This window comes from Artibeus jamaicensis, unplaced genomic scaffold, assembly GCF_021234435.1.
Source record: "Artibeus jamaicensis isolate MK-2021 breed Jamaican fruit bat unplaced genomic scaffold, CSHL_Jam_final contig_867, whole genome shotgun sequence".
NCBI lineage: Eukaryota > Metazoa > Chordata > Mammalia > Chiroptera > Phyllostomidae > Artibeus > Artibeus jamaicensis.
Window position 1 is genome coordinate 10195246 of NW_026521995.1, and position 13958 is coordinate 10209203.

The 13958-nt window shown below is 37.4% G+C and overlaps 1 protein-coding gene across 1 annotated transcript in view; it reads right to left on the minus strand.

The window, feature by feature from the left end:
* Window positions 1-870: 870 nt before the first annotated feature.
* Window positions 871-13958, minus strand: part of MTPAP (mitochondrial poly(A) polymerase) — a 28970-nt gene continuing 15882 nt past the window's right edge. Inside the window, exons 6-9 of the mRNA XM_037165497.2 lie at window positions 13399-13625; window positions 5396-5488; window positions 5232-5305; window positions 871-2600 (exon numbers count right to left, since the gene is read on the minus strand). Of these exons, the coding sequence (XP_037021392.2) occupies window positions 2238-2600; window positions 5232-5305; window positions 5396-5488; window positions 13399-13625 (757 nt within the window). The 3' untranslated portion in view covers window positions 871-2237. The remainder of the gene's footprint in view (window positions 2601-5231; window positions 5306-5395; window positions 5489-13398; window positions 13626-13958) is intronic.

The following is a 13958-nucleotide window of genomic DNA, read 5'->3' on the forward strand; positions in this document are numbered from 1 at the left end:
CCAAAACACAGCATGATTAAGATGCCAAAGTTTAAAAACAAAGAGAGAATCTTAAAAGCACCAAAAGAAAAGTAGTTACTTACCTACAAGGGAGTTCCCAATAGATTATATGCAGAGTTCTCAAAAGAAACTTTGCAGGCTAGAAGGGATTGGCAAGAAACATTCAAAGTGACGAAAGCAGGGACCTACAGCCAACATTACTCTACCCAGCAAAACTATCATTTGTAACCATAGGGCAGAAGTTTCCCAGACAAGAAAAAGTCAAAGGAGTTCATCATTACTAAACCATTATTATATGAAATGTTAAAGGGATTTAAGAAAAAGATTTTAAAAATGAGCTATAAAATGGCAACAAATACATTGCTCTCAACAATTGAATCTAAAACACAAAGTAAAATAAACAAGCAGAGCAGAAACAGAATCACAGATACAGAGATCGTTTTGATGGTAGCCAGTTGGGAAGGTGGTTAGGGGGATGGACTAAAAAGGTGAAGGGATCAAGAAGTACAAATTGGTTGTTACAGAATAGTCATGGGGATGTCAAGTACAGCATAGGGAATAGAGTAGCCGAAGAACATGTTTGCATGACCCATGGACATGGGCAACGGTGTGGGAACTGCACTAGGCAGCTGGTATGGGGCTGGGCGGAAGGGAGCAAAGGAGGAAAAATTGGGACAACTCTAAGTACCATAATCAATAAAATATAATTTAAAAAATTAAAATAAAAATTTGAGTGATACAATGAACTTATAAGAAACATTAAATTTGGTTGTAGTCCATATTCGGTTAAAACTTTATATTAAAAGATCACTGTATATAAAAATTAAGTTTGATTCTGAAAAGTAAAACAGACCTACAGGGCCAAAATTCATTCTACAAATTATGAAAAAGAAAATGCTAACACATACATACATTTCATGCACTTATATGACCATTTTAGACTTAACACCAATCTAAGAGAAAAATGTCCAAAAAAAGAAAAAAAATCACCTCATTTAGAAGCTGTTAAATACTTATGCTTTTAAAACCTCTCTTTAATTCTTAATACAGGTTTCTAGCCCAACAAAATAAACCTAATTAAAGAATGAGTGAAAAATGGCTTTTGAAGACACCACTTATAAAAAGAATAGTGATACTTATTTGTTGGTTTCAGAAGTTGGCTATACACAGAACTTATTTGCCTCATAACAATTCTATTAGTTTCCCAAAACATCCAAAGCAGAGCTCATTATAGTTTGTGACTGAAAATTTACATGGGAAACTATTTTGAAAACTACTACCCACTCTAAATCTGAATTCTGAGTAGTCAAGAATAGTAATCACATACCACAAACACAAAAAAGGAATAGCTAAAGAGAAGTACCAAGTACTACATGCCACGCTCAAGACATACGTACCTCACCTGGTCTTCACAAGAAGCTGTGCAGTGGGCACCATTATCCCATTTACACATGAACAACTGGGAGCCCACGGGCACCAAGTAATTTACCAAGAAGCCCACCTAGCTCAAGTCCGAGTTTTCAAACACCACACTTTTGCTTCTTAAAATGAAAGTTACTTCATAGGAAATGTAATGGAATTATATTTCAACACATCTATTTCCTACAGAAAATAAAGAAGTTTTCAAAAGAGAAGTGAGGAGATACCAGCAATATTACAGATTAATAGTAATAGGGCTTTAATTTTTAAAACAGAAAAACTATTTAAAATACAATGTACCAATATGGCACAGAATACCCAGAACATAGTGACTTACATGTCTGCATTCATCTTTTAAAAACATGAACAATTTTTTCAAAATCATTACCAACCCCTTTTAGTTTATATGTGAATAAAAGCACTTTGCTTACAGAATACAGAAATACATACTAAAGAGTATTACCAAAATGTGAAGCTTTATTGCATTTATCGACTGTACCTGTACATACCTAGGGACTGACAAAGGTGTCGACAATGATTCTAAAACTAATTTTTTACCGTTTGCTTTGTACAGTGTATCTATTAAAGTACATTTCAATCTTCATTCACCTGTTCCTTGTAGCTGATGTTTTAATAAAGTGCCTGTGTCGTAGCCTCATCAGCCTGAAAATGTCCCAGAACTTGAGACCAGATCAAGGACCCAAAGAGAAGATCAAAGATCACGAAAAGAGGAGACATCAGGTGAAAGTTGAGCTTTGTGAAAACTCCACCAGGCATTTTCTAGGATGCAACCAGCTCTCAAAGCCAAGCAGTAGCCATTATGCCTGAGTACTAACTGTTCTTTTCCCACTGGTGTTTGTGGAATTTTCTGTACCGCTACTTTTTATGGACTCCAACAAGTTTTTAACCCTTTCGCTTGCAGGCTTCTTCCTTTTCTTCTTGGCATGAGACACGCTGTTTGTGACAGAAGGCAGCAGCAGGGCTGCCAGCCCCCATGGCTGATGACTTGCTGGGGAAGGGTGATCTTTATCTTCCTGATGTAAAATCCAGGCACTTTCTCTGGCCAGATCTACAAATTTTTGCAGCTGGCTTTGGCTTACATTTTTGCTGATGTTGAGAGAAGTTTCAAAAGGATTCTGAATGTGCAGTGGAGAAGATTCAGGTTTGTTCTGTTCCCTTCCCTATAGATTATTACAAGGAAGAAAAAACATATATACATGAAGGGCTCAGAATTAAGAAGTTTGCCTTAATAAAATGTCAAAAACATGTAGAATACCAGCATTAACTTCACAGAGTAAAGAATTTCTTTCCAAAAAGGACTAGGTATGAATGCGTGTTTTGCATCTGTGTGTACGTATGCACTGTTGACTTTTTTCCATCAGTTTTATGAGCATTCTTTAGAGAAATATTAATTTGGTTTATGAGCTATCGATGATGATGTTCAGTTGAGAGTATCTGGACTAAGCCAATCAATGAAAGTATTTTTAAAGTAACATCTTTTACCTAATAGGATAGAACTGGGAAGGAAAAAAAAACAAAAAAGAAAAATGGCAGAATGCAAGGTAAAGATACATTTGTTTTTCAGATTTGTTAAAGATACATCTACTACAATGGGAATAGAAGCACACAATATTAGAATCCTTAAATTAAATATAGTAACATGTCCTGTGTATAAAATCGGAAAACAAACAGGATTACTCATTATTCATTTTAAAACATTGAAAGTTTCCTATTTCATCGTTCTTAAAGACCCAACTTAAGTAAGGCTCTGCCAGGCATGGCAGCTCATAGGGAAAACAGAGAAAAACCTGCAGCCATGACTCCATTAACTGACATAATCTTTTCCTTTCAAAATGGCACCATTTCTTACTTAAAATTACAAAACGAATGCTCAGGATTCTGCAGCGTGAGCAAGCACGTGTTTATTCCCTGACTTCTCTCATTCTACTGCTCAGCAGAGCTCCTGCCTATCATCTCTGAGCCCTCAGGGGTAGCATACAAAAAGGACAAGAAATTTCATGTGTTCAGTGACCTTGTTCTAAACCGGAATCTAATTACGAATCAGACTGTATTCCAGAGCTCTGTCTTAGTCCCTCTCTTCCCCACATTTTTTAAAACGAAATCTCCATCAGCAGGATAAAAGTTAAGAAAGAATGAAAAAAGGAGAGCTGAAGGAACAAGAAATCTGAGTATGTATTTTAGATAGCCAATCTTGTAAGGGTTATAACTGAATGTTCAAAATGACCAACAGGATAAACCCAATCAGAGAAGGATCTCAAGTACCCACCTCCACTTACAAACAAATTTTGCCTAGGGGTCTGCGATTTCTTTTTCAGAAAAATGTCTATCACTCCGGCTATTCCAAAGAACCAAAATCAGAAATTCACTTGCCTACATAAATTAAAACCTAAGGGCCTGAATTAAGGAACTCACTAAAATCTAGCTTTGAGACCAGATATCCAATTTGTTGTCTAGAACACAAATCCCATTTAAAAAGAACTCCATATAAAATTATGCTTTCCAGAAAACTTTTCAAAATATATTCCATGTTTTGAAAGATACAGTAGTAAATGTTGAAAAGAGCTGGCTTTTGCTCTTCCAAAAAAACCTAGGTGACTGATCTTGGTCAACTTATATATGTATCTTCTCTAGGCATCAATCTCCTTATTAGTATCTATTACTGTAAAACTGAAATGTAGTAACATTTTTTAAAGTGCTTTGAGCCCTGGCTGGTGTAGCTCAGTGGATTGAGCACGGGCCTGCGAACCAGACAATCGCGGTTCGATTGCCAGTCAGGGCACATGCTGGGGTTGCAGGCCGGTTCCCTGCAGGGGACGCATGAAAGGCAACCATACATTGATGTTTCTCTCCCTCTCTCCTTCCCTTCCCCTCTAAAGATAAATAAATTAAATCTTTAAAAAAATTTTTTTAAATCTTATAATTTTCAAATAATAGTAAAAAAAAAAAAGTGCTTTGAAAACTGGGTGGAGGTGCTTGAAATTTGGCTGTTCAGGACTGTTAAACCCTCACTACCATTTAAGGGTTTCTCTGCGCCCTGCCTGCTGCTGGCCAGGAAGGGGTGGACACTGGTCGGTTAACAGGAAGAGGCATAGCGGTCGCATGCGCCCCCTGGCCTGGGTGTGAAGACACGTGTATACACAGGGTTTTAGGAACAGGGGCGGGCTGGTCAACTGGAGCGTGTACGTTCCCGACAGGAGTGTTGGGTTCTTTCCTGAGGGACAGGATATCACTAAAGCAGGTCTTTTGAGATAACAAAAAAAAAATTTTTAATGCAAAAGAAGTTTAGATTTTCATCATATTTGTAGGATTTAAAGACTTTGTTTTACAGAATTGCTGTTTGCTTCTACAATCTTCTTCCTATCTGTTTTTAGAGAGGGGGGTAGGGCTGGGGTCACACACTCATAATTTTGTATCCTGTTGTCTGTTCTGACTGAAATATTCCTTCATTAAGATTCCGAAAAGTTTTTTTTCTTTAATAATAAAAATAAACCCCACCTTCATTTCTTAAAATAAAAAAACTAAACATTAGCCCTGGTTGGTGTGGCTCAGTGGACTGAGCGCGGGCCTGCGAACTAGACGATCGCAGTTCGATTCCCAGTCAGGGCACATGCCTGGGTTGCGGGCCAAACCCCCATTGTGGGGCACGTGAGAGGCAAGCACACAATGATGTTTCTTTCTCTCTCTTCTCCTCTCTAAAAAATAAAAATAAAACCTTAAAAATTAAAAAAAAACCCTAAGCATTAGTACAGTAGATCAGATACCTAAAAACCAAATATTAAAATATTATTTACCTGTCGAACATTTATGGAATTTTTATTGAAAGCAAAATTTCCAAAATATTCAAAAAATTCCTTTAGTAATAATTCTGCAAAAAAAAAAAAAGAACATGAATGATAAGGGAAAAGTCTGTTCCAATCAAAAAAAGAACAAAAAAGAAAAGAAGAAAAATACCTACCTAGTGTTTCTGTATTTTCTGAAGGTTTAATTCTATTCAAGTCACAAGTAAATGTACAGTTGTGGCCTTCTATTATACATTTATCTTCTGCATCTTACATAAACAGAAATAAAAATATTTCATATTATATTTCAAAGGCAGTCCCTATTCAGAAAACTGTAATAAACCAGTTATAGATTAATATTTCCTATTACTGTGTCATATTTATTTACAGTTACCAGGATTTAAAACTCCATTTAAAAGATTTAGACTAATCACACCTACCACAGTAACATGAACATTACATTTACTTTAGCCTACCAGAACTGCCTATCCACAACTGACCATTCTTACCGTATCTTTTGAAGTGATCAGTTTTCTAGTTATAAATGAAAATGCAGACAGTTCCCATCTTTCACCAACTCAAATCTTGACACCATTTTTGATCAATAATATTTCATTTTGATCTCCATTTCCACTCTTATCACCTTTCTTTACATTATTTTCAACAATCCACCCATGACACAAACTGAAAGCTCTAAGAGTTTTATAAAAACCAAGTAATTTTATAGTGCAGTACTTTAAAAGAGACTGGAATTCAGTACAATAAATTTAACACTACACTGGATGTAAACATTCCCCTTTCCTAATAGTAGTGGGTGCGCCAAAAAGTCTGTTTAGTTTTTTCCATAATATAAAAGACATACTTTTCATTTTCACCAATAACTTTATCTTTGGTCCTTTAAGTATGTTGGCTGTCGCCCACGTGGAATAACATTAATTGTCCTGAATTAAAGTCTCAATGTGATCGCTATCAACCTCAACTGGTCTCTCTGACTGAAGACCATTGTCCAGCAAGAAATCTCCAGCATGAAATCCCACAAACAACTTTTGACAGGTTTGATCAGTCACAGCACCTTCTCTACACACTGCACAAATCTTTTTTTTTTGCATTTTCAGTTGTTTTTAACTTTCTTGAAATAATGAAGGATAATGTGCTGAAAATATTGCTTGATTTTCTCCCACCTTCAGTATTCAAATGCCTACATAAAAATTCACTAATTTTGTTGTTTTTTTAATGCACACTTACGTGACAGCTGTCACAATACAGCTGTGTCAAATGAAGTTAAAGACAACTTGTTTCCAATGAAGTTAAAGACAACTAAGCACTACTAGAGCCATCTTATAGAAAAAAAAAACTTTTGACCAACCCAATATTTATATCTATAGAGATCATCATTTCCTTAATTACTGATAAATGTACAACCACCATAAATTCCCTCAGCATTCTAATCTTCCTTCCACTGTTACAAATACACAAATTCTCAACCTTCAAAAATCAAGTCAATGGCCACCTCACCTGAAAGCATTTCCTAACTCCGAAGTTGGTGGCCTCCCCTTTTGTCCCTTTAGTGCTTATCTGACTGCATGTTGGTTGTGTGGATGCACTCTTCTCCCCTATACCAGTCTAGGACCACATGGCCGCTGTCCTATTTGTTACTGCCTCTCCATCCAGTCTAATCCAGAACAAGTGCCTAATATACAGCAGGTACATACCAATAATTTGTTTTTTTAAATATATTTTATTGATTATGTCATTATAATTCTATTTCCCCCCTTCATTCCCCTCCACCCTGCACACCCCTCCCCCACCCTTCCCCCTCTTTAGTTTATGACCACATGTCTCAAGTTCTTTAGATTCTATATTTACTTACTATTCTTGCCCTCCCCCTATCTATTTTCTACCTACCATCTATGCTACTTATTTTCTGTACCTCCTCCCCCCTTCTCCTTCTCCCACTCCCCTGTTGCTAACCCTCCATATGATCTTCATTTCTACGGTTCTGCTCCTGATCTAGCTGTCCTCTTAGTTTGTTTTTGTTTTAGGTGTGGTTCTTAGTAACTGTGAGTTTGCTGTCCTTTCACTGTTCATCTTTTTTATCTTCTTTTTCTTAGATAAGTCCCTTTAACAGGATGCTCACAGAACTGGTTGATTATAGTCACAAATGAGAGGAACATATGAAGGCTAAACTAATTGAACTGAATGGAAATGCACAGGAAACCAATAGTAATGGAAAGGAAACTGGGACTCAAATCAAAGGAGTGGATCAGAAAGAGGAAAAAAAATGACTAAACAGAAAAGGATAAAGAAACAAGAATTCAAAAAAATGAGGAGAGGCTAGGAACCTTCAGGACATCTTTAAACATTCCAACATCCGAATTATAGGGGTACCAGAAGGGGAAGAGGAACACCCACGAGTGGAAAACTTATTTGAACAAATAATAAAGGAGAACTTCCCCAATCTGGCAAAGGAAATAGACCTCCAGGAAATCCAGGAAGCTCAGAGAGTTCCGAAGAAGTTGGACCCAAGGAGGAACACACCAAGGCACATCATAATTACATTAGCCAAGATTAAAATGAAGGACAGAATCCTAGAAGCAGCAATAGATAAGGGGACAGTCACCTACAAAGCAGTTCCCATCAGACTGTCAGCTGATTTCTCAAAGGAGACCTTACAGGCAAGAAGGGGCTGGAAAGAAGTATTCCAAGTCATGAAATCCAAAGACCTACATCCAATAATTTGAATGATACCTGATGCTTGATCCTGCATGCTTATCTACAATTGTCAGAGAGGAATTAGAAAAAGACAAGGTAAATCAACAGACAAAGTCAAGTCCTACCTGCTCCTCTCACCACGCCACATGCTCCAATAACACTCAGCCTCTCAGGGAGGCAGCCTCTCTATGTCCTGGTTATGAGCACAGACTAAAGATAGTGAAAGAAATGCAAGCATCTATATTCACCCCCCCAAAACACCACTAAAATAACAGTAAAATGACATAAAATTTTAAAGATCAAGAACAGAAGAAATAAGAGCAATAAAAATTTCAAACGTAAGGACAGATGACCAAGTAGCAATGACTCAGGAGATACAAGAACACTAAACTCTAACCAGCAGCAAAGAAGGCCAAGAAGAAGCCAGACATACAAGGCAGTGCCCCTGCCAGCCCAGGGACAGCAGTGCTACTTCCTGCACAACTGGAAGCTTGTGGATTAAACAAGTACTGAGACTCCACCCTCCCCCACTCCCAACTCTTCTTCTCTAACAGAAAACTTCAGTATGCTAGTAGCCTAGCCTGTTCTTGGGGGGGGGGGGGGATTAGAAGAGTCATTTCTGGGGACTATGAAGAGCCCAAAAGGAATGACCCAGCGATTCTGACATCCAAAGTTCCTCCAAATAAAACAGTGCAGCCCTATTACCCTACAACAAACATTCATCAGACAACAAACCCCACCTAAGCTCTGAGACTGAAATTAACTTTCTGTTTCTAACTCAAACAGAAGTAGAAATTTGAAGATCACCAGGCATCTGAAGAAGGTCTCTAACATATGACTAAACAAAACAAAATAAAAAGCTGTTTAGAAAAAACAGAGGCTAGGCAAGAAAGAATTAATTAATAAAATTTTTCCTGCTTCTGACTCTTGAGAGAAATGATCTAGACAACTGGCAGCAAGTTTGAGACTTAATTAATGTTAAGTACATAAAAACTAAGCAAACAAACAAATAAAAAAGAAAATAAGTAGTACTAAAATCTGTATTAACCCCCAAAAGATAAAAAGTTAGGTAGAAAAGGAAATCAGTCTTAGTGTCCATGGGTCAGATATGAATGTTTACAAAGTCATAATCATGTAAAGAGTGCACACCACAATTGTGCTATAGCTACTTCCAAAATATGGCAGGTGTGCGATGTGGGTACAGGAAAAAGACAGTTAATTCCTCCTCTTCCATAAGGGAAGTCATAGATGGTGCTAAACCTAGAAGTCAAGAAACCACAATTCAAGCATTTTATTTTAGAAATAAGGATGGTTTAAAATATCAACTAGATCAGCTGTTTGAGTTAAAGTGGTTGCTTGCCTAGATAGAACAGGCTCAGAGGGCGAGTTATTGTTACAAAGTTTGTAGAACATTTTTACTCTTCATCTATGTACATGTATGACTTTGATAGAACTGAACTTTAAAAACCTGGGCTTTTTTTCATCAGACAACATTAAGAGAGTGAAAAGGGAAGCAGTGTACACATACCTGAGATACACACATACAAAGCATGTGACAAAGGACTCATATGCAAAACATACAAAAATCCCTACAAATAAAAAATAGCCCTGGCTGGTGTAGCTAAGTGGATTGAGCGCGGGCCTGCGAACCAGGCAATCGCAGTTCAATTCCCAGTCAGGGCACATGCCTGGGTTGCAGACCAGTTCACTGCAGGCCAATTCCCAGCAGGGGACGCATGAAAGGCAACCATACATTGATGTTTCTCTCCCTCTCTCCTTCCCTTCCCCTCTAAAGATAAATAAATAAAATATTTAAAAAAATAGATAATCTAGTAAGAAAAGGCAATGACTTAGAGAAACCTCACAAGAGACACTCAAAGAGCTAATACATAAAAAGATGCTCAATTTCATTAGTTATTGGGGAAAAGGAACTCAAACCACACCATAAAGCCACTACACATGCATTAAGAGCTACATAAGGAAAAGGCAGCACTAGGTACTGCAAAGACATGGAGCAGTTAGAACTTGTATATGATACCTGTGGGAGTGACACCTGGGAAAACTGGCCATGTCTCTGAACCCGAATATACCCAGAGTCTAAGATGCAGAAATTCCACTCCTGTAGCAGGGGGACACTCTAAAGTATATAATTACCTAACCACTATGCTGTACACCTGAAAGTAGTACAAAGTAAAATTGATGTAAACTGTAATTGAAAAATAAAGAAATAAAAGTTTTTCATTTAAAATGAAAAAGAAAAAAGAAATTCCACTGTATCACCTGCACTCACCAAAAGAAATGTGCCAGAACTGCCACACTAGTACTACCTGTATATTTCCAAACTTCAAATTGCTCAAATGCACATCAAAAATAGGATTTAAGTTTTTTTGGTATATTCACACAACAGCAATGCAAACAAATGGTCCACAAATACACTAACAATATGAACGACTCTCCTAAAAAGCATGCTGAGAGGGAAAACAGCACACACAAAATAACATCCTCTACGATGTCCTTTACACGAGCTGTAACAAGTAAAATTAATCCGTCCTGTGAAAAGAGCTGAGGTGGGGAAGGGGTGCAGTGACTGGAAGGGAGCCTGGCTGCTATTTCTGGGGCACTTCATTCAATTTGGTTGTGGTTACATGGATGTGTTCAGTTTATGAATGTTGATACACATACATGTACTTCTATGTGTATTCTATCTATGCTCTGAAAAGTCCTTGGGTTTGAATTCTAGCATGTTCTATGTTACCTTAGGAAATTTAGATACTCGCTCAAAGCCTTCATTTCCTCCCTTGCAAAATGAAAATAGTAACTCTGCCCCATAAGGTTTGCTGGAGGATTGAAGATGATGCATAAATTTTTTAGCCAAGTGCCTGGCACAGAGTTAGCACTCAGTAAGTTGTTACTGGATCACAGAGCACTCCTCTATGCTGGGGTCTCTGCCTCAAATTTGTTAAAGATGCCACCCAGTCATTTCTTCCTCAAGCCTTCAATTCCTCTCGGAAAAGAAGAACAAGGATCCTAAACAAACAAACAAACAAACAAACCCTCTAATTAAGCAACTGTTTATAAGCAGAGAGGCACTAAGTACAGAAGTAAAACCCTCAGGTACAGAAGTAAATATAACAAAGGCAGCAAAGCCAAAAAAAAGAATAAAACACACAAGAAAATAAGAGACATGGGGGAAAGTAGTGGAAATTTAAGAAAACACAAAGAACAGAAATTCCAAGCTAATCAAAATATGAAAGGTGCTATCATGCTCATTATAAACAGCCTTCAAGTTAAAATGTTCACCCACCCATTTGAAATCTATTTACTGAACTTCTACTACAGACCCAATGTTATGCCAAGAATGAAGATCTGAAGCAAGTCAAAGACAGCCTGCCCTAGAAAAGCTTGGCAAAGGCCTGCGGATCAAAGAACTACAACTACAACATCGTAACAACAAAGTTGTTATGATACAGGTGTGCCCAGGGTGCTTGGATGCCAACAGAACACTACCTCCTGGCAAGAAGGCAAGAAAGACCTAACAAAATGATACCTTCGACTGGTTCTCTCTCTCTCTTCCCTGGCTGAATCTTGAAGAGGTTCTTCATGTAAAAAGAGGTAGGGCCAGAGAAGTAAAAATTGAAGAACATCTGAGGATCCACAGAGGAGTTTAATGTGCTGAAGCTCCTGATTTGCATACAGGAATGAATGCAGAAGAGAAAAAGGAAGCTCACAAAGGGCCCTAAATACAAGACTATAAAGTTTGGACTTGAACTTACTTTAGGTTCTAAACAGTGGTTAACAAACTTCTAGAAAGGTATATGTATTGGAAAAAAAAGCAAGCAAGCAAAATGCATGTCTTCTTTTATAAAAATGTACAAATTGACAGCTTTTATCTGAATATCAAGTGGGAAAAATTCTTTTATAGCAACTCAAGATATTGCTAGAATGTCAAAGACCAAAGCAATAATTATATCAAATTATCTTTGCATTTATTGGCAATTCATACCTAAAATGCCTACAAAAAACAGCCTGAAAATACCTCATACTATGTTTAAAAAGGTGAAAACCTTTAAACAACCATTTGTTATTTTGAAATAGAAAACTGAATTCCAAAATTCCTTTTACCTGTTTTGATGCCATAGATGTGACTACATTTTAATTTATTTTAAAATAGATTTAAAATAAGAACTCAGAAAGTTAACTTAAATTTGTCCACAAATAATAGTCTTTTCCCAAAATAATTATCAGAATTTTAAAGCTCTGTACTAGACTGAGTTCCTGAGAATATTTGCCATATCCCCACTGCACAGTAAGTAACCAATACTTTGTTGAATGAATAACATCAAACAATGAAATGAGGACAAGCATGGGCGCTGCCCTCTATTTCAATCTCAAAAGTGAGAAACATGACCACCACTCTACCTGCAAATTTCCTACTTCCCATTAACCTGTCACCCTGAGCTGTTTTGGAGCTCAATTTCAGCCTGTACTTAAAGTGCTCACAGGAAAGAAAAGATTATTTATAACTGGAATAAGGGAAAGTGGCACAGAAGAGAGTATCAACAGAACAACGTAGAAAAACGGTGTGGACAAGAGCTAAGACAAACCTCACGAGTGTACTCACAGTACTGGCAGGAATACGGAAAGCACGGAGGAGGAGGCAGGAAGGAGGCTGGGAAACTGGGCTGGGCTAGACAGATGACAGTCTTACACAACAAGCTGAGGAAACTGCCTGAGGTTTGCTCTGTAGGGAATAAAGCCCCTTTCGAAGTCACTTTAAACGGGGAAGTTTCAGACATGTCCTTTAAAAGAATTATCTGGCAGCAATACACAGGCTGGGCAGACTACAGAGTGTAATACATTGTAAGTGTATCCCTAAATTATCTTCCTTTTAGAATTTAGGATTTTAATACTTTGCTATCTCCTCAAGTTTCAAGTGTATCAAAATTTCAATTTTGTAATATTGTAAGTTAAGTAGCATACTGATTTTAAATTTTATCTAAGATTGCTTATAATTTTTTAAAAAATTAGGATCTTAAAACATCATGAAACAATTTTTAGCAACTGACAGAAATCTGGAAATAGGTTCAAATTTACACAGCCACCTATGAATCTATGACTCACTCAAAACTGTATCTGGAATATGTTGTTGTATCCCGACCCCGGCTTGGTCAAACTGAGGGAGAGGCTCCAACTGTCTCATGATAGTTGTAAATATCCTTGTCAACTGATACAAAAAGACTAAACAAAACAGATTTCTCATAAAATTCTATACGCCTCAGCTTCAGAAATCATCTGCTCTTATGACCCCTAGTGGACACTAAAAAATAAAAAGCACTTTAAGATACAAGAGGCTTTAAAAATACAGACAACATATTATAGGACTAATAAACACACACGACTTTGATAACACATGGTAATAATATTCATTCAAACTGTCAGAAAGAAGAGACGCTGCTTCTAGTCCTACCTGCTAGGGTTTTTAAGTAGTCCAGTGTTGGAAGAACAGGAGGTGATCTCCGCTGGAGAAAGAAGATGACCATCATCGTCAGGGAGAAATTTGTGACCCACGCACCAGGAATACTACTCGTTAAAGAATGTGCTCGAGCCCAGCACCGGATACTGAACACCAAGGCTCTCACTCGTGAGTCCAGGGCACTGTATATATACAGGAGTTCAGAACTCTTCAAGGCAATCCTTCAAAAGAGAAAAATAAAAAGAATTTTCAACCCACCAAATTATGATTCCAAAGGAGAATAAAACACACAACTGGAAACACCTAAATATCTTTCAATATCTGAATGTTTTCAGAACACCATGACCAGGAAACCAGAAGTATAATGTATTCGCAATATAAAAATTTTTTAAAGATTTTATTTATTTATAGAAAGAGGGCAAGGGAGGGAAAAAGAGAGGGAGAGAAACATGAATGTGTGGTTGCCACTCATGCACACCCAACTGGGAACTGGCCCACAACCCAGACATGTGCCCGACTGGGAATCGAACTGGCAACTGTTTGGTTCGTGGGCC